The 24,831-nt window shown below is 55.8% G+C and overlaps 1 protein-coding gene across 6 annotated transcripts in view; it reads right to left on the reverse strand.

Annotated features, from left to right (window-relative positions):
- Positions 1-4,615: 4,615 nt before the first annotated feature.
- The window catches only part of TFEB (transcription factor EB), a 46,977-nt gene continuing 26,761 nt past the window's right edge, over positions 4,616-24,831 (reverse strand). For 5 of the 6 annotated variants that reach the window (XM_033102917.1, XM_033102921.1, XM_033102918.1 and 2 more), the window contains 8 exons: positions 11,891-12,140; positions 11,551-11,805; positions 10,569-10,646; positions 8,719-8,839; positions 8,574-8,630; positions 8,029-8,104; positions 7,268-7,415; positions 4,616-5,759 (listed from right to left, as the gene is read on the reverse strand). In XM_033102917.1, coding sequence (XP_032958808.1) covers positions 5,268-5,759; positions 7,268-7,415; positions 8,029-8,104; positions 8,574-8,630; positions 8,719-8,839; positions 10,569-10,646; positions 11,551-11,805; positions 11,891-12,118 — 1,455 coding nt within the window. In that variant the 5' untranslated portion in view covers positions 12,119-12,140 and the 3' untranslated portion in view covers positions 4,616-5,267. Of the gene's footprint in view, positions 5,760-7,267; positions 7,416-8,028; positions 8,105-8,573; positions 8,631-8,718; positions 8,840-10,568; positions 10,647-11,550; positions 11,806-11,890; positions 12,141-17,895; positions 18,083-24,831 lie in introns of those variants that run through there. The other variant, XM_033102916.1, reaches the window with a different exon arrangement.

Raw genomic sequence — 24,831 nt, forward strand, 5'->3', positions numbered from 1 at the left:
TCGCCTCTCCCTTTATTTAAACTCCTTGCTGAATCCTCATTGCTATTCGTGTATGTGTCTCCCTGCCCCCACCTGTCCCGAGGACTGGCTCCTAGAGAGCAGGGGGTGTCCCGTATCCACCCAAACATGCCCTGCAACCAGCATGGGGACGGCTGAAAGTGGGTGCTCAGGGTTTGCTGAGCAAATGAATGAACACTACCTCCCAGCCATCCTCCTGCCCTCAGGTGGAGGCAAGGACTGTTGTCCGGGTGGAAAGGGATCACCAGGTCTCCCCAGCCCACCCCCATTGTTCAGAGGAGCAGCTGGGGCTCAAGATGAGGTGGGTGGGGCTTCGAGAAAGCCTATTTCAGTCTGCCCACATGGCACAGGAATGGTTATGCCACAAATGTTTGTTGAATGAATGAATGATTGAATACTGAATGAATAACCACGGAGGTGAAACGTACCTCTCCCCAGGCACCTTCAGGTCCCTCCAGGGACAGAAATCTCAGTGATTCCCCACCAGGCCTTGTAGCAACTGGACTTACCAGCATTGCTGGGGCATTTTCTTTTTACAAGCAGAGCCCTGAAAGAGCCTCCTTCTCAGGCCAGTGGAGAAGACTTTCCAGAAGTCCTGGTCTGGGAGGTGGGGGGAGCCTTCTCGTTATTTCCAGCCAGTGCTGCCAAACCAGTCTGTCTTAACTCACAGTGTCCCGTGGGCCTCGGTTTCTCCAAGTGTAAAGCAGGAGGCCATATGCCATGCCTCAGCTCTTCAGGCCATGGCGTGCGGCTCAGGGACAAGGCAGCAGGAGGAGGGCTGGGCCTGGGGCACCAGCCAAGGGGAAAGGGCACTGCCAATCACTGTACCCGCCCTCGTCCAGACTAAGTCCTGCCTGCCTCTACTGCCGCTGACACCCCCCAGTTCCTGAGCCACCACTGGGGTGAGAAGAGAGGGAAGGGCCCCCACCCTGAGCCCCGAGACAGGGTCCTCGCTGGCGGCAGGCGCCACTCCCCAGCCTCACAGAAGACAGATCGCTCTCTTAATCACTCTGGAAAAGAACCCCAAGCCGATATAATATTATAATTAATTAATTCACTAAAAAGGTATTAAATTTCTCTCCCCCCTGTGGATATTATCTGAATTCATTGACCTTTAGAAAAATCACCCTCTAATTGTAACCAGGTCCAAAAGCATTTGCAGCCCGTCCCTTTTACATTAATAATATCTTCCCGGACTCGGCTCTGGCTGCTTAAATATTGTATAAATTCCACTGCCCCCCTCGGAAAAGAGAGAGCAAAGAAAAAAGATGAGACTGGAGGAGCCTGAGAGGGGGATGGGGGCTGGACCCTAAGAGGTGGGGGTCCCCGGGGGTGAGGGACAGGAGGAGAATTGAAGGGGCTCTTTCTAGCTGCTCCAGCTGACATGCCAGGTGGCTTGGAGGGCACAGGAGGGGAAGGGGGCATGGATTGGGAGCAAGAGTGTTAAATATGAGGGTTCGTTTCTAGGAGGCTGCATGGGGATGGAGGGAAAAAGATTCGTAACGTGTATCAGACTCTCATCCAAGTCAATGGTTCCAAACAGTAAAGGAAGCATCTCTGATTTAAAGGAAGAGTGGGTAATGGAAACTTGTGAAATTCCAAGGAGGACATTCTCCCCTCCCAGGATTCACTCCAGTTCCGGCTTGCCAGACAACCCTGTCCTACAGATGTCCAAAGGCCTGGAGCGGGCCTTGGCGGTCCAGGTTGGATGTCCAGGACTTCCTAACACTGAGGAGGTAGGTTCTAAGGAACAGAGAGCCAGTGCCACCCCCGGCCTGGCCTCAGCAGGACCCTCAGTCCACTGCTGGCCGTCCGTCTGAAGACCAGAAGGGGAAATGGCCCGTGCAGGGCAGGGGTAGAGAGGCACCTCCCTGTGTGTACACACCAGTGAACGCCTCTGCCTTACTCTGTGGGCCTTGGATCCCATATACCCTCTGGATACAAGGAAGTGAGCAGCTGGTAGCTGGTCGGGGAAGACAGACACACAGGGAGGGGAACTGAGGATGGCGGGATCCTCATGCCCAGAACCACGGCTCCCGCTTTGGGGTCCCACATGGACCCGAAGGGGGCTACTGCTGCTCGTCCTCCCCCTGCCTAGCTCGCACCCTCTTTTCCAGACTTCACACCCTTTCAGACTTTTGTTTATTCTCAAGGCCTTGGGGGTTTCCTCGGGGAAATGAGGGGGTTGGACAGGTCCATCTCTGCTTTCATACCTGCCCAGTTTCCCACTCTATCTTCTTAAAAAGAATTGCCCCTTAGTGGACCTGAAGTCTGGAAAGGTGTTGTCTACCAAATAAAGAGTATGGATGAAGAACGCATCCCCTTCCTATTTAATCAGAGGTGTTCATAACCACCAGTCAGGAAGCTGTTGACCGGACTCCTTTCCAGTCACAAACTAGGGTTCATGCAGGCCGGTCTCAGATACACCAACACTTTCTGGCTGCTTGTTGAAATGCTGCAGGTAGCACCTGTGCCTGCCTTCATCAGACCAGTAGGACTGCAGGTTCCTCAACCAGCAGTTCGGGATGTACAATGAAGCTGAGACTCCTCCCCAGCCTCCACCCCCAACCACTTGTCCTCCTGACTGCCAACCTCCTGACCTTTCAGCGCCCTCTTGTGGGAAGAACCCCACTCACACCCTCAGTCCTGCCCAGTGAGCCATCCAGACCCTGCTTCCCAAGAAACCCAGCAGGCAGGTGGATGGGAGTGATATGGTGGTCTTGAGGGGCTGCATGAAGAAGCTGACCGGCAGGGGCAGCCGAATGGCTCAGTTGGTTAGAGCGCGAGCTCTGAACAACAGGGTTGCCGGTTCTATTCCCACATGGGCCAGTGAGCTGCGCCCTCCACAACTAAATTGAAGACAACGAGCTGCCGCTGAGCTTCTGGAGGGGCTGCCGGGTGGCTCAGTTGGTTAGAGCAGCAGCTCTTAACAACAAGGTTGCCGGTTCAATTCCCGCATGGGATGGTGGGCTGTGCCTCCTGCAACTAAAGACTGAAAATGGAGACTGGACTTCGAGGTGAGCTGTGCCCCCCACAACTAGACTGAAGGACAATGACTTGGAGCTGATGGGCTCTGGAGGAAAACACTATTCCCCAGTAAAATTTATTTTTTAAAAAAAGGTGACAGGCAGCTTTCCACTCCACTGAGTGAATCCTCAGGATGAAGAACAAGGATGAAGAACAAGGAGAGAGTTCTCAGTCACTTGAAGGACTGACCTGAAGGACCAGCCTTGGGAGTTCCCAGACCCTACCCCCACCCCCTCCCAGGCCAATGCAGCCCACGCCTGGACCCTAGACAGGGCTTGTCCCAGAAGGGACTAAGGGGGGCTCCTAGGCGTAGGCAGGTCACCGACAGGTTAGGGAACAGGGAACTGGAAGGAGGTGCCAGTACCCTGGCTGGCTCAAACTCCACAAGGTCATCCACTGCTCCATCTGACCTTGAGATTAATCCTGCAGCCTCCACCAGCCCAGCGCCATTAGCACCCAGGTGCCGGCCCCCTTTCCTTCTCTCCCCTCACACATTAATTGCTCCAACGTTGATTTGATCTCCGTTCTGCACAGAAGAAATTGTCCTCTTAGCCATTTTCATCCTGGGATTTTTTCATTTTTAAAATTAGGCTCCGTTGGCCTCTCAGGGCCCCGGGAGGGGCAATCAATTTTCGTCTCTGCCTGAAGATACTGAGTGGTCGAGGGAGAACTAGGCAAAGCCCCCAAAAGCCCTCTCCCTCTCCTCCCAGACAGCTGGGGTTCAGGAAGCTGCCACTCCGCCCGTCGCTGTTCCATGCCCATTTCCCCATCCTGGGTGGGGTCAGACAGTCCCAAGATGTTGGAGCAGAGGCCCCCGGGAACTGTTGTGGAGTGGGGGAACTGAAGCCCGAGAGAGCAAAGGCTATGCCTCACTGTCTGGCTGGAGCAGGGAGCAGAAGCCGTATCCTTGGCTCCATCCAGGTCCTGTGCTCCTGCCTCCTCCCAAACCAGTTCACATGGGTGCTCGTCCCCAAACTCACAGAAGGACACTGCCCCTCGGGTGCAAGGAAGCCTGTCCAGCTAGAGACACTAAGAGAGCAGAGAGGCTGGCCTTGCCTGCTTTTCAAGCCAGGTCTCAGCCCACCTAGGGGAGGAGGAAGAATCTGGAGAGGTCACCACTAGAAGTGGGGTGGGGTACAGGAGAAACATGCCTCCCACCCCGGCCAGGAGTAGCATGGGCCGAGGGTGTCCAGAAACAACAGCTAAGAACAGCCGGCTTGGTTCCCGAGCAACCGGATTCCTCACATGGTCCTGCCCAGCCGGCTCAGGCCACAGCGGCAGGTGTGAGACCAGCGAGACTGCAGCGCCATCTTGTGGTTCCGGGGGACGACGCCCCCATCAGCACCCAATCCCCACTGCAAGGTTAGCTACAGGGCCAACTTTCCACAAGGCAGGGCTGGGGAGCTGGGGGGAACCAGGTGATGAGCTCGTTCCCTCCTCTCGGCATCTCCCTACCCTCACCCCCACGGGGGACATCCGAACTCTGAATCCAGAAAGGAACCCACTGTGTTGACTCCTCCCCTGTTCTCTGTCAGCCCCTCACCCACTCCAAAGAGACAGGACAAGCAGGTACAAAGCACAGTGTTTACTAAAGGCACAAAGTGGGGAGCCTGGAGGGGAGCTGCTTTTCCAGCAGTGACCCCACACTCGAACCTGAACCCAGCGCCCCCTCTGCTGGCCACCCCCGCCCTCACACCACCTGGTGGAGAGCTGTTAGCACCAAAGGGGGGTGGGGGTGTCCCACCTGTGTGAGGGAGGCAGCCAGGCTGGAGGACAGGCTTGTTGCCATCTGAGTCCCAGAAAGGCAGTCCTGGGCACCCCCTGGACCAGTCGCTGCCTCAGAAAGAAACTTCCTGAACCCCCTGCTCCATTGTGTTCTCCTTCATTGGCAGGGGTGGGGGTGGGGGTCAGCCTCAGAAGACAGGACCCTCCCGGGACCTCTTCTTACCTCCAGCACACCCCCAGAAACCAGGCTGAAGGCCTATTCCCAGCCAGCCCCATCAAGAGGGCTGCCCCTGGGGAGTACTGAGCCAGGTGGGGAGCTTCTCCTGACCCCACAGGCTGCCAAGCGGGCACTAAGTCCAAACAGGGGGCCAACAGGGAGGAGTGAGGCAGGGCAGGTGGCTACTTCACACACAAGTGCAGCCTGAGGGGGAGGGTGGTGGCCCTGGCCCTCCCAGCCCCCAGGCCCGCCCCATTCCCCAGCGTGGGTACAGCCAAGGTCACAGCACGTCACCCTCCTCCATGCTGAAGCTGCTCCTGCGGCTGCTGGCCTTGGAGGCCTCAGGCGACATGGTGGAGAAGAGGGGGTCCGAGGCCAGTGGCAGCAGTGAGTTGTCCAGGAGCATGAGGTCCAAGTCCTTCTTGGACAGGTTGGGGAACAGGGAGCCATGCTCTGGCCCCAGAGCTTCGGGGTAGCTTGGGGGCCCTTCATCGCCCCCGCCCCCAAAGCTCAGGTTGTGGCTGAAGTCCAGGTGGTGGAATGGGGACGGTGGCTGGGGTGGCTGGGCTGGTGGGGGTGGTAGGGCCTGGGGGGGCAGAGCCGGCAGTGACTCAGGGTCAGGGACCTCGGCCCCCAGTAGCAGGGCCTCCCCCGGGCCCTCCTCGCTGCCGGGCAGCTCCTGCTTCACCACCTGCTGGGCCAGCTCCGCCATGTTCATGCCCGATGGGGACGAGGTGGGCAGGCCGTGCACACGAGCCTGCATCTCCAGCTCCTGCAGGTGGGGCAGAGAGGGCTAAGGGCACATACCTAGGCACGAGCTGTCCCCCGGACCCCTGCCGCAGCCGTCGCCCCTCCCCTGTGGCACCCAAGACCACAGCAGATGTCTCAGCATGGGGTAGCTCTTGCATCTCGTAGTTTGATCAAACTACAAGTCGCAACTCATTAGTGGGTTGTGAAACCACTGTAGTGTCTTGACCAGCTCCTTCTTTATTCTCTTTAATTGAAATAGACTTGCCTAGACTAGACTAGAAATTCTCAGAATGTATTGCATCTATTAAGGATGAGGGTTCTTTGATGAAATTTTGATCCTTCACTTCGAGTGTGGCTATGTATGCTGGATTGTAATGTAAATTACAGTATCTACTATGAGAAATAGAAAACAGGAGCGAGAGAGAAATAGGAAAGTGTAAAAGCTTCAGTCTAATCGCCCTTTGTCCGAAGAGGACAGAGGCCCTCAACACAGAGCCGGGACTAGAACCTGTGGTGACTCTCCCAAGCCTTACTTCTTTAGTTTGCCCCCTATAGTGATTCTTAGCACTAGCCACCAAGTAGTTCCAGCTCTCTGCCTCCCACATGGGTAGGTTTTTATTTTCCTGCCCCCTTGAGTTCAGGTGTAGACATGTACTTGCATCGATCATGAAAATGTAAGTGGAGGGGCGGCCAGATAGCTCAGTTGGTTAGAGCGTGAGCTCTGACCAACAGGGTTGCCGGTTCGATTCCCACATGGGCCAGTGAGCTGTGCCCTCCACAACTAGACTGAAGACAATGAGCTGCCACTGAGCTGCTGCTGAGCTCCCGGGTGGCCGGATGTCTCAGTTGGTTAAGAGCACGTGTTCTCAAGAACAAGGTTGCCGGTTCGACTCCTGCAAGGGATGGTGGGCTGCACCCCCTGCAACTAAGGTTGAACACAGCACCTTGAGCTGAGCCGCCAAGGGGTGGACGGATGGCTCAGTTGGTTAAGAGCACGTGTTCTCAACCACAAGGTTGCTGGTTCGACTCCCGCATGGGATGGTGGGCTGTGCCCCCCCCATCACCACCACCCCCCTCAACTAAGATTGAAAGGATAACAACTAGACTCGGAGCTGATGAGTCCTGGGAAAAAAACACACCGTTCCCCAATAAAGTCCTGGAAATACACAGTGTTTCCCAATAAAGTCCTGTTCCACTTCCCCAATAAAATCTTAAAAAAGAAAAATGTAAGTGGAAGTGACAAGTGTCACCTTAAGAGTAACATATGGCTTTAAGCTGTACCCGTCCATCATCACCTCGAGTCCCCAGCATGAAGGTCTCCCAGAATGAACCTCCAGTTGTCATTTGGGGCTTAAAGTTGCCGGGGATGTTTTTTTACCAAACTATAACATCCTGACCTGACTGATACCTCCTCCCTTCTCATGGCATGATTTCCGTGTCTTCAGTGTAAGCACTGGCCCCTGGGGTCAGGAGCCGGGCCAGGGGTCAGGGGTCAGAGCTACCCACGAAGTCCGAGTGCAGGGCACAGACCTGGATGCGGAGCCAGAGCTGCTTGTTGGTCATCTCCAGGCGCCGAGAGTGGTTCTCAAGCTCCCGGGACTTCTGCAGGTCCTTCTGCATCCTCCGGATGTAATCCACAGAGGCCTTGAGAATGGTGCCCTTATTCCAGCGTACGTCCCTGCAGGCCAGCAGAATCAGAAGTGCGTGCTCAGAATGGCTGAGTCTTTGCCATGTGCTCGGGGGGTGGGAGTAAAACCCTGCCTTGGTTTCAGAAGCCAGTGTCACCTGTCCCAACTTTGCCCACAACCCCCAGACCCACCCAACGCCTATCTTTGGAGAAGGCTGATCTCCATATGCACAGAACACGCCCTCCCAGGTGATTTCATTGCCACCACCCACCTCACGAATCTCATGGAACCAAGCAATTCAAAGCAGCCTCCTTCCTCAGGCCTTCCATGTCTGCCACCAAAACCCACCCCTGCACTTGGCTCTCACTACTCTGACCCCTGGACCACCTCTGCACCAGTCCAATGTCCACATCAAACTTTCCCAGCATGACTCCTCCTCCAGGAAGACCCCCTGACCCAGCCTCACTTCCAGATATCTGCTCTTCTGTCTAGAATTTCCTGATTTGGGTAAAGGAAGGATCTTCTTTTCCCGAACAGATGATAAGCTCTTAGAAGGTAGTAATCAAGGGATTCTCTTCCCTCCCTTCCCCCTGGCCACCAGCACAGGGCTGGTTGCTCTGGCCCATACCCAACCCCTATCTTTCCCCCAGAAATCCAGCTCACAGGTCGTTGGCCTTGGGGATCAGCATTCCCAACTCCTTGATGCGGTCGTTGATGTTGAACCTCCGTCTCCTTTCAACTACAGGTAAAAAAATTCCAGAGGGAGCAATTAGAGACATGAGGACCCCAGCAGGGGAGAAGGGCTCAGCCCATGGAGGGGTGCCTTTGACTTTCTGGGAAGTACTGGGTGACCAACGGAATGGGATTTCTACGGTGTGAGAGGGTTGGGACCAGAGCAGACAATCCAGGCAAAGCTGCCTGCGGGAGGACGCCCCCCACTGCCAGAAGTCCCCAGGCTCCGTGCCCTAAAGAAAACAATCTGATAAATGCATTCACTCTGAAGAGCTGGGGATTTCATGAATATCTCTTCCCTGGACCCCCTCTCCTACCCCTTCTGGAAGAGGGCAGTCCGAGCTGGCCCTGTCACGCCAAAGGCCTTGGGTAGGGAGAGCTTCCTACGACCTGTGCAGGTCAGAATGGCTTTCCACAGGCCCAGGTGAAAGGGCTGAGGAGAGGCAGGGAGAAGGGCGGAGGCACGGAGGACTCACTTAGGTTGTGATTGTCCTTCTTCTGCCGCTCCTTGGCCAGAGCCCGGCTCTCAGCATCTGGAGGGAGAGGAGAGAGAAGCTGGGAGGGAGGAGAGGAGACATGGGGAGGAGGGGGCCAGGGCACACAGAGGCAGGAAGATAGTACCTGTAAGCTCGCGCTTCTGAGTCAGGTCAGCCGGGCAGGAGCTGCTGGTGACACCCACCAGAGAGGCTGTGACCTGGGGGTCACCACTGTACACATTCAGGTGGCTGCTGGATAGAGGCAGCTGTGGGGTGAGGTAGGGAGAGGGACCCAGTGAGCAGCCCCCTCTCCGTAGGGGGCCTTCCCCAGGTCCCATCGTCCCAGGAACAGCCATTCCCAGGGACACCTGGCAGCAGCTATACTGCCAGGTATACTGGTGTCTCTGGTGCCCCAGTTTCAGCTTTAAGGGGTCTGCAGCCAGTATCAGGGATGTTGGAATTCACCCTGGGCCTCTGAAAGTCTGCCGAGTCCAGAGCTGACTGAGACGCAGGCCCTTAGAGGTTCAGCCTAGAGTCACTGGGACCACCATCAGCCAGAGGCTAGTGTGGGAGAGGATTCACGCCCTAGGCATTAGGCAGTCCAGGGGAGGGTCACCTAATCTATTCCAGAGTTTCTGGAAGGTGTCCTGGAGGGCGTGGAACTTGAGTCCTAGCAGAGATGTGAGGAAGGTCACTGGAGGGAAGGGGGGCAGGGTGTGGCAGAGCATAGAATGGGGGCAGACAGGTGTGGTAGTCACAGCAGCTCAAGCTGCAGGGGCAGAGCGTGACGTGGGCTGGGCAGGAGGTGAGGCTGGATCCTGGAGGGCCGGGGGCAAACATCCTGGGATTTTGTGATGGGCAGCCAGTGGGGGTGTAAGCAGGGGGCTGACAGGAACAGATTTGAGCTCTGGAAAGATCTCCCCAGCTCCTGCCACAGAAACACGCAGAGCAAAGCACAGGCCCAGAACCCCACATGGTACACAGAAACCACTAGAGGGACCAGGCACTTCTGCCCTCCCTCCTTCTCTCTCTCTCTCTCTCTCTCTCTCCCTCCCTTCCTAGCCTTTGATGCCCCTGCTGGCAGTAAGTTTCCATGCCAACTGGCCCTGGCCGGCCCTGCCGAGTCACTGGGCAATGTCACCAGTACAGTGGAGACTGAGGATTGACTTCTTGATTCCCTACTGCAAGAAGTGGGGACTTCCCGTGAGTGGCATGAGCTGGGCCCAGCTCAGGTAAGGGGCAGGAGTGAACAGATGAGGTTCAGAACGTCCAAAAAGGGGGTGGAGATACCTGCAATTCCACCTGCTCAATGTGAATACCTGTCACCCCAATCTCTTGCCTTATGTAATCTTCCCATAATCTTTGGGTAGAAAATATCATCCCCATTTTGCAGCTGAGAAAACTGGGGCTCAGAATAGTTAAGGGACTTCCCAAGATCATAGCCAAAGCCAGAAGCCATGCCTCTTGATTCCAAGCCTGGCTCCTTCCCACCTGCCACCTCCCCTCTGCCCAGGAGGCCCAGAGAGCATTCATATGGCCAGGAGGCTGCTGGAGGAAGGGGACAAAGCCAGTGCATGTCACTTGCCCCATGGCATGAAGGACACAGGCCTAGGCTTCATAGAAGAGGAGAGCTCCAGATCCCAAAGGAAGTCACCAGTTCTAGGCCTTCCTATGGCCACGCTGTTCCCCTCCAGGACAGCTCTCCACACCTCCCCTCTGCTGAGGCCCAGCACCAAGCCTCCTGCCCCCACCCCCACCCGTGACGCCTTCTGCGACTGCCTAGCCACATCTCCCTGTTGAAGCCCCATCATACATGCAGGCTGAGGCACATCTCTCCGGATTCATAATTCTGCTGGGCCCTGGGCCCTCAATCCATGATTTGATAGAGGTGACTCTCGTTTCTACAGCTGAGGTCTCTAGTTCTCTCCAGACGCAGAGCCAGGCCCGACCTCTGCCCACCCCCTCAGACACTCCCACCCCCCCGGCCAGCAGTACCGTATTGGGCATCTGAGATTCCGGATTGATGAAGCCCAGGACATCGTCCAGACACATGATGTTGTCAATGACATCAAACTGAAAGAGAAAAGTCCATGTGGGGAGAGCCCACTAGGGGAGGGTGGGAGGGGGCACTGGGACACTCACCTGAAGGCACCTTGGAGCCCACCTCACTCAACCCGCTCATCTGTGGGAGAATGGGCTCCCCCACAGGCCCCAAGACCCAGGCCAGGTCTTTTCCCAAGGAGCCCAGGTGCCCAGGGAGATTGCTTTATATACCTTCTGTCTGGACACAGCTTTCTAGCTATGCTGGCCTTTCCTGTTTGTGCCTCCTGTTTCTCCCTAGCAGAGCTTTCAAAAGTAGGTACAATGTTTCTCCTGTGAGACTGGGGCCCAGAGGGCAGGGCTGTGTCTCCCCTCAGACGGGGGCCCCGAGGGCAGGTCCGTGTCTCCCCCTCAGACTGGGGCTCCCCAAGGACAGAGCTGTGTGTCCCCTCAGACTGGCGCTCCCCGTGGGCAGGGCTGTGTCTCCCCTCAGACTGGGGCTCCCCGAGGACAGGGCTGTGTGTCCCCTCAGACTGGGGCTCCCTGAGGATAGAGCTGTGTCTCCCCCTCAGACAGGGGGCTCCCTGAGGACAGAGCTGTGTCTCCCCCTCAGACAGGGGGCTCCCTGAGGACAGGGCTGTGTCTCCCCTCAGACTGGGGCTCCCCGAGGGCAGGGCTGTGTCTCCCCTCAGACTGGGGCTCCCCAAGGACAGAGCTGTGTGTCCCCTCAGACTGGCGCTCCCCGAGGGCAGGGCTGTGTCTCCCCTCAGACTGGGGCTCCCCGAGGGCAGGGCCGTGTGTCCCCTCAGACTGGGGCTCCCCGAGGGCAGGGCTGTGTGTCCCCTCAGACTGGGGCTCCCCGAGGACAGCACCGTGTCTCCACCAGTAGACCACGAGTGGCAGGAGCATGGCAGCCACTGGCCAACCCCTGACTCACCTCCCTCTCGGGGTTGGAGCCAATGTGCAGCATGGCCATGGGGCTGTTGGGCGCACTGTTGCCGGCTGAGGAGGACACCACATGTCCAGCCCGCACCCCCGGGGAGGCGGCTGGCAGGGGCTTCGGGGAGCCCTGGGCAGGGCTGATGTGGGCAGCAAACTTGTTCCCATAGGTCTCGGACAGGTACTCCCGCACCTTCTGGTCCCGGGACTGCTGCAGGTGGTATGAGGTGGGGTTCTCCAGGTAGGACTGCACCTGGGAGGGGGAGAAGGCAAGGGCTGTAGGGCGTCCTAGGGCCAGGGCGGGGCGGGGGGGGGGGACAGGCCCGAGCAGGCCCTACCTTCAGCACCTCCCCAGGCACAGGTGGCGGAGACTGGAAGTGGACGGGGGTGTTGATGGCCGGGGTGGGCGGCCCCCCCAGCTGCTGCTGCTGCTGCTGCTGCTGCTGCTGTTGCTGCTGCTGCTGCATGTAATGCATGACGGCCTGCTGCTGCATGCGCTCCCGCTGCTCCTCCTGCTGCGCCTGCTCCCGCATGAGCTGCATGCGCAGCCCGATGCGTGATGCCATGGCGGCTGCTGGCACTGGCTCCCTATGGACGGGGCAAGGGCAGGTCTGTGAGGCATGTGTCCTCTTTAGAGCACGGTGGGGGGGGTCGCACCCATTGTACAGGAGAAGACACTGAGGCCCAGAGAGGGGATGGGATTTGTCCGAGGTCACTGAGCAAGTGGGTGACAGAGCTGAGACTTGAATCCAAGTTTCCTGGTCCGCAGGCCAGAAGTAGAGACTCCCTCTTTTTCACTCCCTGCGGTTGGTTGGCCCCAAATGCTCAGCGTCAACCTCAGTCCTTTCTTTCTCTCTGGCCACATGGTGATCCTGTCAGCTCTGACGTCTCATAGATGCTTGCCTGACACCACGTCGCTCTCACCCACGTGAGCCCAGCCTGCTGCAGACCTTACCTAGCTTCCCGAAGGAGCCTCCTAATGTTCAGGCTCCACCTCTCCCTTTTCTTACCCCACAACATTCTACTCACAACTCAGTCAATTAGAGGGATCCTATTAACACCTAAGTCAGAGCCTGTCCCTCCCTCTGCTCAGAACACTCCAAGGCTCCCACTTGGCTCAGAGTAAACACCGAGTCCTTACCAGAAAAGGGCCTCTAGGATCTGCGCCCACCTTGTGGACCCTTCGGACCCCGCCCCTTACTACTCTCCCCTGTTGCACCCGATCCCTCAAACACAGCGGGCATGCTCCCACCGCAGGGCCTTTGCACTGGCTCTTCCCTCTGCCTGGGATGCCCTCCCCCCGGATACCACTGTGGCTCATTGCTTCATCCCCTCCAAGACTCAAATGTCACCTTACAGAGACTTTCCGTGACCACAGTATTTCAAATTACAAAATTCCTATCTGCTCCCCCGACTCCCTATGCCCTTTCCTTCTTTTAGGTTTCTCGATATCACCTATCAACATCTTAAATACGCATTTTTGCTTAGCTCTTTCATTGTCTGTCTCTTTCTTACCAGGAATGCAAACTCCCCTAAGGGCAGGCATTTCGCCTGCTGTGTTCCCTGCTGTCCCTTTGGCCTCTCGCCCAGGGCCTGGGGACAGGTAGATGCTCTATGAATGTGTGTAAGCAACGGTTACTATTTATGAACCAGGCACTGGCCATACAGCAGCAAGCCACCTGTGGTCCCTGAGCTTGTGGAATGTACGGTCCAGTGAGGAAAGGCAAGCCTGCAGGCCATTACCGCCCTGTGCAGGCAGGCCCGCTTCGGGGCACCCGGTTCTCCCAGAGCCCAGAGAGGGCTTCCCACCAGCGCACACCAGCCCTGATCTTCAATGGGTCTCAATGGGACGGGGGAGGGCGAGGGAGGGGCGGGGGCTAAGGCCTCCAGGCCTAGTCTGGAAGGGGACAGGACAGAATGCATCCTGTATCTGGGCCGACGCTGTCCCTAGCTCACTAAGTGACCCTGGGCGTATCCCTTCCCCTCTCTGAGTCTCCATCCTCCCATGCTATCTATCACAATAGGATAGAGTTGGATCAGGTGATTTCTAAGGTCCCTCCCACCCAGCTGGAATGGGCTGAAACTCTCTGAAAGATGCAGGGCCCCTAGGGGTGCCCAGACTTCATACAGGTCCTGGCAGTGGCGGGAGGGTCCCATCTCAGGGACTTTGCAAGAGGCAGCATGACTTTGTGGTTGAGCAAATGCTATCAAACCGGGCAGGTGTGGGCTTGAATCCCATCTCTGCCATTTCTTTGCTGTGTGCCCTTGGGCAAGTCACTTAACCTCTCTGGGCCTCAGTTTCCTCCTCTGTAAACAGTTTCTACTTCAGAAACTTGGTGACAGCGTTAAATAAAAATTGTGTGTCTTGCACAGCATGTGGCATTTGGTAGGCTGAGTGGGTGAGTTATGAATAAGCACCAACCGGCAGGGTCAGCTGCAATGCCTACCAGAGGCCAGAGCTGCACCCCAGGGTCCTAAGAATGAGACCCAGACCTCTGCAGGTGGCAGAGGAACGCAGCACAGGCTGACATGTTCTGTCAATCAGACTAAGCATTAGCGAAAGGTACTGGCAAGGATTCGGTGAAAATCACTGGATCGTGGAAGTAACAATGATCTGCTTCTCTTGGAGCAATTACCGTGTGCTGGGCCCTGTTTGAGCACTTTAACCTCAAACAGCCCCGGGAGGTCATTTTGGTGATGATTCTCCTTTTACAAACAAGGAAAAACAGAGGCACAGGGAAGTTAAATATCTCGAGGTGGCGGGGAGAGGCTGGGACCCAATCCCAGGGGTCTGGCTCCCCAGCCCAAACCTTGGCGGGCTGGGGTATCTACAGATCACTGCGTCTCCAGGCAGAGCTGGGAAAGAGCTTGCCCCAGGTTACACGTCTGTTGATCCAGGGCCAGGAATGGAGCCCAAGCCCAGGGCCCCGTCTACCACCCCAGCTGCTTCCCCACAAAGTGGGACGGCACCATCCTGAGGTCTGAGGACTCAGTGCCCCTCCCTCACCTCTTTCCTCCCTACTCTGCCCCCCCTAGGCAGGGAATTAGTACAGGGGCTGCCTCAGCTCCAGATGTCTCCGCCCAGCTCCCCACAGGACAGTTCCCCAGGAGAGAGGAGCAGACACCCGCTTCGGCCCCCATCTCTGTCCTGTAGCAGGGCCACCCCTTTCCTGTGCCCCTACAGAGGGGCAGTCTGTCTTTGACCCCCATTGCCCACCTCACACACCAGCCCCCACAGCCCCACAGGCTCGGACCCCAGCCCAGCCGTCTTCCCTTGCAGCTGCACCCACACACAGCAGGAGCTCTGGTGATCCCTCCGCCTCAGTAACAATCTCACTTCAGTTGGCCCTTTTCGGGGGGAGGTGACCGGGCCAGGCAGTGCCAGCCGGCACGGGGAGAACTAGGGGAGAACAAGCCCCTTGTTTCTCTGACAAAGGGCTGGGCTAGAGCTGGCTCTGCCACAAGGAGAACCTGGGCCGGGCCTGCTGAGCCCTGCGCCGGCCTCGGTTTGCTCATTTGTAAGATGGGCGCAGGACTCCCTGTCCCTGTCCCCCTCCCCCGTACCCGGGTCTGTGTAAGCCTCCCGGGAGAGGATATCAGAGATTGTGAAGGGCCAGGGGTCTGTGCAGTGAAAGCTGTGGGTAGCCTTGGCCTTTCCCCTGTCATCTGACAGAGGGTGGCTCAGTGGCAGCAGGGAGGCTTTCCCCCACCCCCATTTTCAAAGCTGTCACCCTCTCACAGAGCTGCTTTTCCTGGCCTGGGTGGGATGGATGTGGCGCTGAGGGAGGGACATGAGGGGACCTGAGGGCAGATGAGGTGGTCCAGGAGAGACCCTGGACATACTAACCCCCGCTTACCCCTCAAGCACACCTGCTAATTCTCAAAGCCTGAGGGGCCACTCCCAGCCTCCCCCAGCGCCCGGTCTGGGCAGGCAGAACTGAGAAGAAGGACACAGGAGAACCAAAATGACCCCGGACCCCTCCCCAACATCTGACCTCCAGACCCACCAGGCCTGTCCTCAGTAAAACCAGGAGCCTTCAGTGCCCCGTGTGCAGACACTGGGGCTGAGGTGCTTCCCTAAAGAAACACCCCCAGGTATCACCATCTTCCTGAGGGGAGGGGGGCCTGATGCCCTAGAGAATTCCTGCCCCTGCCCAGTTGCATGGGAAACGTAGCAGGAACTGAGGTTTCAGCAAAGGCAATAAGAGCCACTCCCATCTGCGCCCTCAGAACCCACAGGCCGCTTCCTGCTGCTGTTTACTCAGTACCTCCCACCTGACTCTACCTCTGCCCTAAGCTGAGTCTGGGTTCTAGCTCAGTTGTCACCAAAATGAGCTTCACAGTCCCACAGATTCAACCGAAGTCCCTGCTCTGCCCATACTGGCTGCGTGACTTTGGGAAAGCCACTTAACCTTTCTGTGCCTTGGTTTCCTCCTTGGTAAAAGGGAGCCAGTAACAGTACCTCCTCATGGGGTTGTTGTGAGGATTCATGGAGACACGGTAAGCGCAGAATTCACCTCGGCTGAAACTGCAGCCCCTACTATGTTTTCTATGGACTGGGGAGGGACAAGTACTCTCCAGGGCAGGCCCTCCGGCACTCAGTGACAGGGCCACACTGGGCTCCCTGGTCAGGGCCACAGCTGGGTTCATACCGGCTGGTGTGGGGGCTCCCTCCTCAGTCACGTACACCTCAGTAATACCCAGCTGCTCAGGACCTTGACTGAGGAAAGAGGTGGACAGAGGGAGAGGAAAAATAGGGAGAAATCACTGATTCCCTAAGGGACACATAAGGAAAGATGAGGCCCCAGAACAGGAAATGTCCTATATAAGAAATAAAGATCGCAAAGATATGTAGTACTAAGTGGAAAAAGCAAACTGCAGACTAAAACGCACAACTTTAGGCCATTAGGCAGGACATGGGTACATGTGCAGAAAAGATTAGAAGGACCAGAATACTTCTTGAACGAAGGCCATGCATCAGGACTGGTTTATGTGTTTTTCAAATATTAACTCATCTGTTCTTCACAACAGCCCTATGAGGTGACTACTATTGTCGCCCCCAGTTTTCAGGGAGAAAAGAGGCACAGAGAGGTGAAGTAACTTGCCCAAGGTTTTAGAGCTGATAAGCAGAAGAATGGAGATTTGAACCAGGCAGCCCCTACTCTTTATCCACTATTCTGGGCTCCCCCAACACCCCGAACTGTTCAGAGCGGTTACCTCTGGGGAGGAGAGAGGGAGAGGGTGGTGGAGTGGGAAAGAGGGGTTTTCATAGTTTCTCATTCCATTTTTGTATCACTTAACTCTCAGGATATTAACATGTGCTACTTGTGTGATTCTTTTAAAACAAGGGCAAAGGAAGCAGGACAGCTTTAGGGGTTTGTGAGGGGCCCACCCTGCTTCCAATCATGTCCAAAGTTGGTCCTCCCGTGTCTACCTGGAGTTTGGCCCAAGCACTGTCCTGCTCAGTACAATGGTTGGCAGACCAGCCCAGGACCCTGTGAGGACACTGATTGGCCACCAGAGGCACGGGCCAGGGTCAGAAGCCACGTGCCCGTGAGAGCTCTAAGGCCTGGACCCAGAACCCAACTCCATTTCCACTATAGCCCCAGATAGGAGACTTTGGGGGAAGCACAGTCTTCATACATAGCCCCTCAAATTGCTCTTAGCTGAGGTAGGGCCCCTCAATTGCTTGCGGGGCCTGGGGATGTTTCTGTCTTCCAGGTGATCCTTTAAAAATGGGAGCAGGAAGCAGAGAATACACAAATTCCATGAGCCAGCCAGCAACTCCACTCCTAAGTGGATGCCCAACTGTGCTCCCCAGAGGACACGCATTAGAAGGGTCACAGGACCTCTATGGACAGTAGCCCAAACTAGAAAGCACGCATCAGCAGGAACATGGATAAAGAAGCGTGGGACATCCAAACACGGGAATGCTACTCACAGAAGAGTAAACCAGTTATTGCTCCACACAACTCAGACGACTCTCACAGACACGATGTTGCTCAAAAGAAGTCAAGACACAAAAATGCACACACATATGGCCTGATGGATGTATATCAAGTTCAAAAACAGACAAAAGGAATCTTCAGGGTCCTGGTTACCGTTGGGGGCAGTGACGGGGAAGGGGTACAGGACAGCTGGGGGGAAGGGGGGAGAGGCAGGCAACTCGGAATGTTCTGTAATTAGATGTGAGTGTGGGGCACAGGGGAGTCTTGAGAACGCATCCAAGCTGCTCACTCACAATTAGTACATTTTCTGTCTGTGTGTTGTATTTTCATGTAAAAATGTACATAAGAATGAGTGTAGACCTCAAATAATTTAAAAGAAGAGTTGAACAAATTACCTTTCCATCCGAGTGTGGCTACAACTTTAAAACGTCTTTGGGGCCAGGCAGCTTCAACAATACTTCTCAAGAGGAGCTGGGTACAGGCTCTTTGGAAAAGCAATTTGGCACTATGTATCAAAGCCTTAAAAAGAAATCCACTGGCCCGGGAAAGTAATCCTAAATGTAGAAAAGGCTTTTCTGCATAAAAATGCCTATCACATTATGTAGAGAAAAATCAAAACTAATCTCAATGTCCGGCAATAGGATGGTTGGATAAATTATGGTGTGCCCCTCCTGGTGGAACGCTTTGTTTACAGTAAGTAACACTGCAAGAGACAAAATGTAGGATGTAAAATTGTAAATAAAATTTGATCGTTACCACCTACAAATATGTGTAGAAAAACCCCTCGGGGGTGAAATATACAAAAATATTACTGACTTCTTTGGATGATGAAATCACAAGTTTTTTGGGTTTTTTTCTTTTCACCTTTTGGAACGTTGTTCTTATTCTATAATGAACATGTATCTATTTCTAATTGGGAAAACTATTTTATACTAACAGCTAATGCTAACAACACCTGCTTACTATATGCCAGGTATTGTTCAAAGCACTTTATTTAATTATCACAATACTGCAGGACGTGAGTAGCAGTACTGCCTCCCATTTACAGATGAGGAAACAGGCACAGAAAGGTTGTCACTTGCCAAAGGTCACAGAGCTGATGAGTGGCAAGGCTGGACCCTGGCACTCTGTCTCCACCACCCTAACCCTCGGGCTTAGAGTTTGGCCTTGGTCCTGTACTTGGAGTAGGGGATGCCACATTTCATTTTAGGGATTCCCACTGAGGAAGCCCCCCTCCAATCAAAGGGTTTCAGCTGATCTCTGATCTCTTTCATCCAGCCCAGGGGCCACAGGGTGCCTGGGATGATGGAATGGTCTGGAATCCCCAAACACAGGCAGAAAAAACTCTGCCCTTCCTCAAAGGGCAGGGATAATTTCCTGTATTCCCAGAAAAACACATGTCTGGCGGCTGAAACAACAAAGTGTGCGAGCCCAGCAAACCCAGCAGCCAGCGCGCCTGTTTAAGCCATTTATTATGTTCTGTGCCTCTGTGGTCGGAAGAAGTTGTCTCCTGATCCAGTCTGTTACAAACTACCAGTTGTGCTGGAGCTACACAGTGTGGCGGAGGGGAAATCAAAGCGACCACTAAAGGACGGCCTTCTGAACAGATGCTGTGGCTCCAGGAGGCGGGCGGAGGGAGATGAGCCTGTGAGCTCCTGGGGAACCTTTCAGCCTGGGGAAGGGAAGAGAGGGGAAGATTCCAGGATTGGGGTTTGTTTTGTCTCTGAGTCTGAGTCCCCTCTGGCAGAGGAGGCAGCAAAGGAAGGCCTGATGAAGTAGGAAAAGGAACAAGAATGTGCACACAATCCCCGTGCCTTAGGAAAGGCCATTCCAAATTGCCGAGGTGGTCACAGGTCCCCACAGGGCCTCAGAGGCATCAGCTAGGCCAGACCCAGAGAGAACGAGGGGTGGGGAGGTGTCATAACATTCCCAGGAGCCAGCAGTCCTGGCTATGGGCACTTGCCATCAGAATCCTTTGGCTGACTCAATGTCTGAGCCTAGCCTCAGTCTTTCCATCAGTCAAGTGGGGCTTACCAACTGGGGCCACCTCTCCCATAGAGCTGTTGTGCTGTAAGTTGGGATTCCTCTGCAAGGGTGAGAGCTTGGGCAGAGGGCAGATATCAGCGTTCGGTCACTGTTTATTATTGCTTTGTCCATGCTCACCAGGGCATTCCTGGACAAATCTTCCCCACCCCCACCCAGACCCCACACCCCTACACACACCATAGCAAGGCCCCAGGCTGGGGCACAGCAGCCGAGTGGTCACCCCAGCTCTGTCTCTCCTTATAGGACAGGGCAGGACTGCCTTCACCTGCTTTTCCAATTACTCGGCACCCTATTTGTTTCCTCTCCAAAAGCCCTGGGTTTTAAAAGATTTTCCACTGCAGTGCTATGGGAGAGGCAGGTGGGCAAAGATGCCCATCCGTGGGGTCTAAGGAGACCATGCGCAGGCAGAGCGCTCAGCAGAGTGGACTCAGCCGCAGCCGCACGCTGGAGACACTTACTAATGCAGGTTGTTATTTATTATCTGCCCAGCGGTTCCCTAGAGGTCATGAAAGGCAGCAGCAGTGGGGACCTCTGGCTCCTTCCAATATTAAAAAGAGCAAACGGAAGTCACACTCACCCCAGTAAGGGTGCATGCATTGTTTGGTTGGAAAGTATTTGGTACCAGGAACAGGAATGAGGTCGTGGTACCTGCTTTTACATGTTTATTTTAACATTTTGGCCTTTTCCTTTTTTATTGAGGCATAATTTATCCCAGCAAAATGCACAAACTTAAAGTGTGTAGGTCAATGAATTTTCATAGGTGTGTACCCACGCGTAATACCACCTAGATCGAGATGAAGAATGTTGCCATTACCCTGGAAAGTTCCCTCCAGGACCTTCCCCTACACGGACCCTCCAGTCTGCCCTCCATCCCCATGGCTGAGTCACATGACCGTGGACAGACACAAGGCCTATCATGCAAGATGTGGTCCTCTGTTTCTTTTGTGCAACATTATTGCTCTGCCACATGGGAACACTCTTGGTGCAGACTTATCAACCTATTTCTGATGAATCAAAATTGGGGAACAAATATGAATTACAGGAGGAAGCGAAGGTTCCAAAAGGGTGGTCTGTACAATGTGGCAACAAAGCCAAATTCGAACCCAGAACATGCTCCATTCCATCCCAGGACCCAATGCAGGATACTGCAAGAGGCTGCAGGGCTGAGGGAGGAAGGAATGCAGTCAGGGGCTTCTGTTTGAATCTCTGTTGAACCCAGGCAGGAGGTGGGTAAGAGGGAAAGGAAGAAGAGGGGAGCTGGGAGCTCCTGCTTTGTGGTCTCCACTGCCCACAGCTCCAGCCCATCAGCCACATGTTCCAGCTCGATCCCACAGGAAAGGGTAGGAGCTGACATCTCCCAGCTGGCTGGCCTGCTCCCCCAGGGCAAGGCAAGGCAATTGTGCAACAAAGGGGGCAGCTTCAAAGAGAGGTAACTGTCCTGTCTCAGGGACCCGCTGGCCCCTGACAGGAGCCCTGCCCCAGAAGGACGGCCACTGGAATTTGAAGTACAGGGTAAAGGGGGGACACGGAGCTGAGAAAAGCACGGAGAGGAAAAACCAGAGAAGTCCTGGGTCAGGGTCCACTCTTGTGATGTGCACAGATACAGCCCAGCCACACATGCAGCGTGTGTCTCTCTTTCTCTCTCTCTCTCACCACACACGCGCACACACGCCAGATCCCTCACCCTGCCCCTCAGGGGCAGCTGCCTTTCTCCTGGGTTGAGTGGCTGAGGGGCCTGAAACCCCTGCCCCCTGCTCCTCTGCACTCCGCTCCTGGATGCTCGGGCCACTTGAGCCTCCTGCCTGTGTCCACACTGCTGTGTTCTCCGGTTGTTTCCTGGCCACCTACCAGTCTCCCCAGCTGCAAGAAAGCTTCCAGAAAAATCAGCTTTCTTCTTTGGAAACTGCACCCCATCCCACCCCCTCAGATTTGCCAGAATGAGCCTCAGAGGTTGCCGGTCCAGTGACCCAAGACCTGCTCGATTATCACCCGTTCTCTCAGGCAGCAAACACTCCTCAAGTCGCTACTATGGACCAGGCACTGAGCTAAGCACGTGACCTACGTCAGCTCTCATCTGTCAGATCATATCCATCCTCAGGACAAACACGTCACAGGACAAACAGCACCTCTGGCAGATGAGAAAACCAAGACTCAACAATGCTAAGTGACCTTTCCAAGGTCAAACTGTAAGAACACAGTGAAATGGGGACACAAGCCCAGGTCTCTCTTAGATGTGTGACCACCACCAGCTCCAGAACAGATGAGGAAACCAGGGCCCACGGGGAAGCCCCACGGAGGTGGATTACTGTGGCCGCCTTATGGACCCCGCCTTTGCTTTCCCATCTGCCGGCTGCACAAGGGGCAAAGAGGAGCACAGAGCCACACACACAGCCTCTCTGGCTCCTGTCCTGGCTCCCAGCTAAGGGTTCACTCTGAGCCCTGCCCCAGCACCTATGCCACCCCCCACTCCAGCCCTCCCTGCCCCAGGCCCTGGCCCACAGTGCACTTGACCCACCAGTGCCTGTGCTGGCCCCTGCTCTTGGGGTGTCTCCTCTCCTTCAGCACCTGCCTCCCCACCCGCTTGCCAGCCTCTCTGGTCTCCCTGCAGTTTGTACATTGCAAAGGAACTCCTACTGTTTGCCTCCCTTTTTAAGAGTTTAATCTGCCTCCGAGTACTTTGAAAACAACCTCTTTATAACTAAAGTATCCAGGCTTTGCTAAATAAAAGAAGACATTGGAAGAGGGGAGGGGAAAGGAAGGAGGGAAACAGCTATGAGCAGGGACAACTGCATTCAGCTCACAGAAGGTGGCCTATTATCTCCTGGGTCCAAACAAATTGGTGTTCATTATACTCATACCTAGTGCTTACAAGTTGATATATGTTACTGATTTAACCCTCAAAGCAACCCCACTCACCCGTGAGGGAAGTAGTAATATATCCCCCATATCACAGAGGGACCAATTGAAGCACAGAGAGGCTGACAAGCTCTCCCAAGGTCACACAGCTGGTAGGCACTGGAACTACAGTGCCTGGTCAGGGAGTCTGCACACCCAGCCTCTGCCTGCTCAGGCTCATTTAGTGCAGGGAGCACTATTCTCCTTTCAGTCCCTCCTTCCTCTCCAAACCCGCTCTCCCACCCCCACCTCCCAGAACTACCCCGGGCTGCCCCCTGCAGTTCCCGGACAGCTGCAGTGCACCCCCTCACACATCCCCCTCAGCTGCATCTGGTCTTTCTGAGTCTGCTCGCTCTCGGGCAGGCCGTTGGGTCCAGTGGACTGCTCAGACGTTGTGGACACTGACAGACCAGAGTCCAAGTCTGGCTTTGCCACTTACTAGCTGTGTGACCCGAAACACGTCCTTAACCTGTCAGAGCCTCAGTTTCCCCATCTGTGAAACAGGATGGCGCCTCCCTCAGAGAAGGTGAGGGGATGAAAGGAGCTGAGTGGGTGGCGTGCCTGGGACCTAGGAGCTGGTCCACGGGTCCTCGTTCCCTGGCTGGGGAAGCAGCGTAGACCTCGATGGGGTTCAGCTGGGAGAGGGCCTTTTGCGTCCTCACCACCCATAGCATGGTCCCCAGGCATCGCATCCCCTGAGAGCTGACTCTCATCCCCCGCTGAGACCCGCTGAGTCAGAATCTGCACTTTGCCACGGCATCCTAGGAGGATTGTGGCCTTCTGCGGTCTGGTCACCTGGTTCAAAATTTGGTGACAGGTGGGAGGCGACAGCAGGGAGGTACAGGCCTCTGGTGGAGAGAGGTACCTCAAGGTGCCCTTCTGAGCCCCGCAGTGAACCTGACCAACAGCCCTGACGCTCAGGCCCAGGAGCCAAGGTGGAGGCAGGGACACAGGGCTCCAGGCCCGGCGCTCGCCAGGCGCTCGCCAGCAGCTCACTGGGGGCAAAGCCACAGTCCAGGCCTACGGGGAAGCGGCCCAGAAGCTGATACGATAGAAAAGCAACCCAGACCGACCATGCGAGAGCCCTGCACACACACACACATCTCCTCCAAACACCCTATGGCACACACGTGCACACTTTACATCCCATACACACCGCCCCAGGGCCTGCCTGCCCAAAGAACGGCTCCAGCACTGAGCAGACGACCCAGCGGGCAGGGCGTGCCTGTGCCCACGCACCAGGTGTTCCCCAGGTAGCGTGGGGGTGCTGAAGCCCCTGCAGCCGGCCTAGGAGACCACTTGTTCCTGCTTCGCCTCTCCCTCTCACCTGCCTAAGTCCCAAATCTATCTGAGCAATAAGAAACCCAAGTCCTGCTCACCTCAGGTTGACAAAGACCCACATTTTAATTGCTCACCTGCAACGTGCCTGCTGATCGACCCCCATGCATGAAACCTACCCCCGCAGGCTGCTGGGGGGTAACAAGCAGGGTGGAGCTCTGTCCTCAGGGCCCCCGAGAGGTAGCATCACACGGGGCAGGCTGCGCCCATATCTCCCCCAACACGCTCGTACAGAACAAGAGCAAAGCCCACCCGCTCCCCAGCCGCACAGCTGCAGGAGGGGCAGGGACCCCTATCGACCCTCCCCTCGGATGGGTGACCGCTCTGAACTCTACACCCCAATCTTCGGTTCAGAAACACACAGACCCCACTGACCTCTTTCACTTCTGCGGGCTGGACCACCAGGGGTCCCCACGCTCATGCAGTTTCCAAAGAAACCCTAAATGTGGGGCTGGAACTTCAGGCAGGCCTAGGATGCCCAAGAAAGGACCATGGACTGGGGGAGTCAGTTGGGGCTGCTCCAGGGTACGTGATGTCATGGGTTCTGGAAAGGCCCTTGGCCCCAAAATATCTCCTCTCTGTGTCCGGAAATCCCTCCCAACGCTTTGAGAGTCCCTGCCAGGAGAGGCTCCCACCTGAAGCTCCTGTCAGCTCACACCCCTAGGAGAGGCGGCTGACAGCTGGCCTGAGAGTGGTGAAAGAAAGGCGGGGGAGATGGGCAGTGCTCAAAGCTGGTGACCGGCACCTCGCCAGGGCTGCCCTGCCTGTGAGCTCCCACCAGAAGGGGGCACTGCCCTCTCAACACCCCAGACGGCTGGTTCCCCAGAAGCCAGTACTCTTGGCCAGGGACAGGGGAGGTCCAGCAAGGGGAGGGGCCTAAAGCACCCCCTCCGCATACATTCCAAGGGAAGTCAAGTCCTGCCCTCACTGTCCTCTTGAGGAAGGCAAAGTGTTGGCAACCAGGAGGGGGTGGGAGCCCTGAGAGACGGGAGGTGGGTGGACAGGGGTGGGAATTCACCAGGTTCCAAAATAGCACAGTTGGTTCTGCCTCA

Source organism: Rhinolophus ferrumequinum, chromosome 3 (assembly GCF_004115265.2).
Source record: "Rhinolophus ferrumequinum isolate MPI-CBG mRhiFer1 chromosome 3, mRhiFer1_v1.p, whole genome shotgun sequence".
NCBI classification, from domain to species: domain Eukaryota; kingdom Metazoa; phylum Chordata; class Mammalia; order Chiroptera; family Rhinolophidae; genus Rhinolophus; species Rhinolophus ferrumequinum.